Source organism: Mastomys coucha, unplaced genomic scaffold (assembly GCF_008632895.1).
Source record: "Mastomys coucha isolate ucsf_1 unplaced genomic scaffold, UCSF_Mcou_1 pScaffold21, whole genome shotgun sequence".
Lineage (NCBI taxonomy): Eukaryota > Metazoa > Chordata > Mammalia > Rodentia > Muridae > Mastomys > Mastomys coucha.
In genome coordinates this window covers 130,238,164-130,240,497 of record NW_022196904.1, presented here as the reverse complement: position 1 = coordinate 130,240,497, position 2,334 = coordinate 130,238,164, and the positions used below count along the sequence as shown (strand labels likewise).

Sequence of the window (2,334 nt, the reverse complement as noted above, 5' to 3'; positions counted from 1 at the left end):
AAATCCGCCTGCCTCTGCCTCCCAAGTGCTGGGATTAAAGGCGTGTGCCACCACCGCCCGGTGCAATTAGCACTCTTACCCGCTGAGCCATTTCTCCAGCTCCGACTTTTTCTTTTCAACGCTTTTAAAAAAAGATTTATTTATTTTATGTATGTGAGTACACTATAGCTGTCCTCAGACATACTAGAAGAGGGCATGAGATCCCATTATAGATGGACCTCTAGAATTGAATTCAGGACCTCTGGAAGAGCAGTCAGTGCTCTTAACATCTGAGCCATCTCTCCAGCCCCAGACTGACCTTTTCCATGGAAACATCTTGGTGGCTCCACCCATTGTACCACACTCTTCTCACCTTTTATGGGGGGCTGTGCTTCATGAAGAAGCTACAGGAATATCCCCTCGCCTTCCCTATTTAAATGAACCATTTTTAGTGTAGTCAATGTACACCATTTTGTTTTCTCTGAAGAAAATAATTGCTGCTTTATTTATGTGCTTAAATGTCATAAAGCATTTAAACATTACCAGTTAGTCACAAACTTCCTACTAACCCTGCCTCCCCACCAGACCTCCCAGCATGTTCAGAGATGTGGGAGTCCCTTGACCATCATGTCTTTGGAAGTCATTCCTGGCAATTTGTCCAAGCTCCTAGGAAGACTAGGGTGGCCCATTAAGCTAGACCCACAGCATTCAACTGCTTATCTAGTCCAAAGTTCCAAAGTCTTCCACATTTCTCCAAAAACAACATAATCAGGTCTTTTTTTCAGCAGTAGCCCACCGCCCAGTACCACCTTCTGCCTTAGTTACTCTTTTAGTGATAAAACAGTGTAACCATGGCAACTTATAAACGGAAGTGCTTAATTTAGCCCCTGGTTTCAGAGGATTAAAGTCCATGATGGTGGAGTGAAGGAACAGTTGAGAGCTCACATCTTGATCTACAACCATGAGGCAGAGGGAGGCGGGGCATGAAGAGGAGCCCAGCCCTAGTGATTTATCTCTTTCAACAAAGCCATATATCCTAATCCTTCTTAAACCATTCCACCTAGCCGGACAGTGGTGGTGCATGCCTTTAATCCCAGCACTTTGGAGGTAGAGGCAGGTGGATTTCTGAGTACACAGAGAAACCCTGTCTTGAAAAAAACAAAACAAACAAACAAACAAAAAACATTCCACCATCTAAGGATGCAGTATTCAAATATACGAACCTCCTGGGGCTGGGTAGGCATTCTCATTCAAACCACCACACTATTACTCTACCTTCCCATGGTCACAAGATCATGGTGCTGTCCATTTTCCTCACAGGCCTTGATTTTCTTCCTAGGATCAACGGTCACCCTGGGAAATCCACACGCCTGGCTGGCCTGTGGAAACTGGAGGAGGTCAGTCTGTCCTGAGGCCTCATTGCCCAGTTCTTGAATCCCCCTCCTCCTTCAAGCTCCATCCCTGACCTTCATGTTGGCCCCGCAGTGCCATCTCAGTGGCTGCATGATGGACCTGTTCATCCAGATGGCCATCATCATGGGCCTGAAGCAAACCCTGAGCAACTGCGTTGAGTACCTGCGCCCGTGAGTACCTGCGCCCGTGAGGACCTCTTTCCATCTCACTCTAGCCTCCCACAGTGCCTGTCCCCAGTGCCCTGCAGTCTTTCTATATGTTCCACACATTCTTGGTGCCCACAGGTTGTTGGCCCATAAATGCCGCTTAATGCGGGCTTACAAACATGGTCACACGTCTGAAGACCCAGAACTGAAGGAGTGGCAGCGTAACTACCACATGAATCCAGTCAACACCTTCAGCCTGTTTGATGAGTTCATGGAGATGAGTATGTGGCTCTCCAGTGGGCTGGGCAGATGGGGTGGGTGTGCAGGTTGAAGAGTGGGTGGCTGTACTGGACATGGTGATGTTTTTGCCCTGCAGTGATCCAGTACGGCTTCACCACCATCTTTGTGGCTGCCTTCCCACTCGCACCCCTGTTGGCGCTCTTCAGCAACTTTGTGGAGATCCGCCTGGATGCCATCAAGATGATCAGACTACAGCGGCGCCTGGTTCCTCGGAAGGCTAAGGACATAGGTCAGAGCACACACACATTGCACAATAGAGGAGAACAGACAGGGCACTGGGAAGAGCAACTTCCAATCCTGGGCTCTTCACCAGCCCATGCCAGGCCACCTTGAAGCAACTTGTAATAACTACAGCTCCTCCCATTACTCTAGAGACATTCCTTAGGTTTTCAGATATGGTAACTAAGCCTCATGGGCTCAACCCCTAGAAAAAGGCAGGCTAAGCTGGGCGGTGGTGGCGCACACCTTTAATCCCAGCACTTGGCAGGCAGAGGCA

General features: G+C 48.7%; 1 protein-coding gene across 2 annotated transcripts in view; it reads left to right on the top strand.

Moving 5' to 3' along the window:
- Positions 1-2,334, top strand: part of Ano9 (anoctamin 9) — a 19,111-nt gene that overhangs the window by 14,280 nt on the left and 2,497 nt on the right. For both annotated transcript variants that reach the window (XM_031384663.1, XM_031384664.1), the window contains exons 16-19: positions 1,319-1,376; positions 1,465-1,562; positions 1,677-1,819; positions 1,915-2,067. In XM_031384663.1, the coding sequence (XP_031240523.1) occupies positions 1,319-1,376; positions 1,465-1,562; positions 1,677-1,819; positions 1,915-2,067 (452 nt within the window). The remainder of the gene's footprint in view (positions 1-1,318; positions 1,377-1,464; positions 1,563-1,676; positions 1,820-1,914; positions 2,068-2,334) is intronic.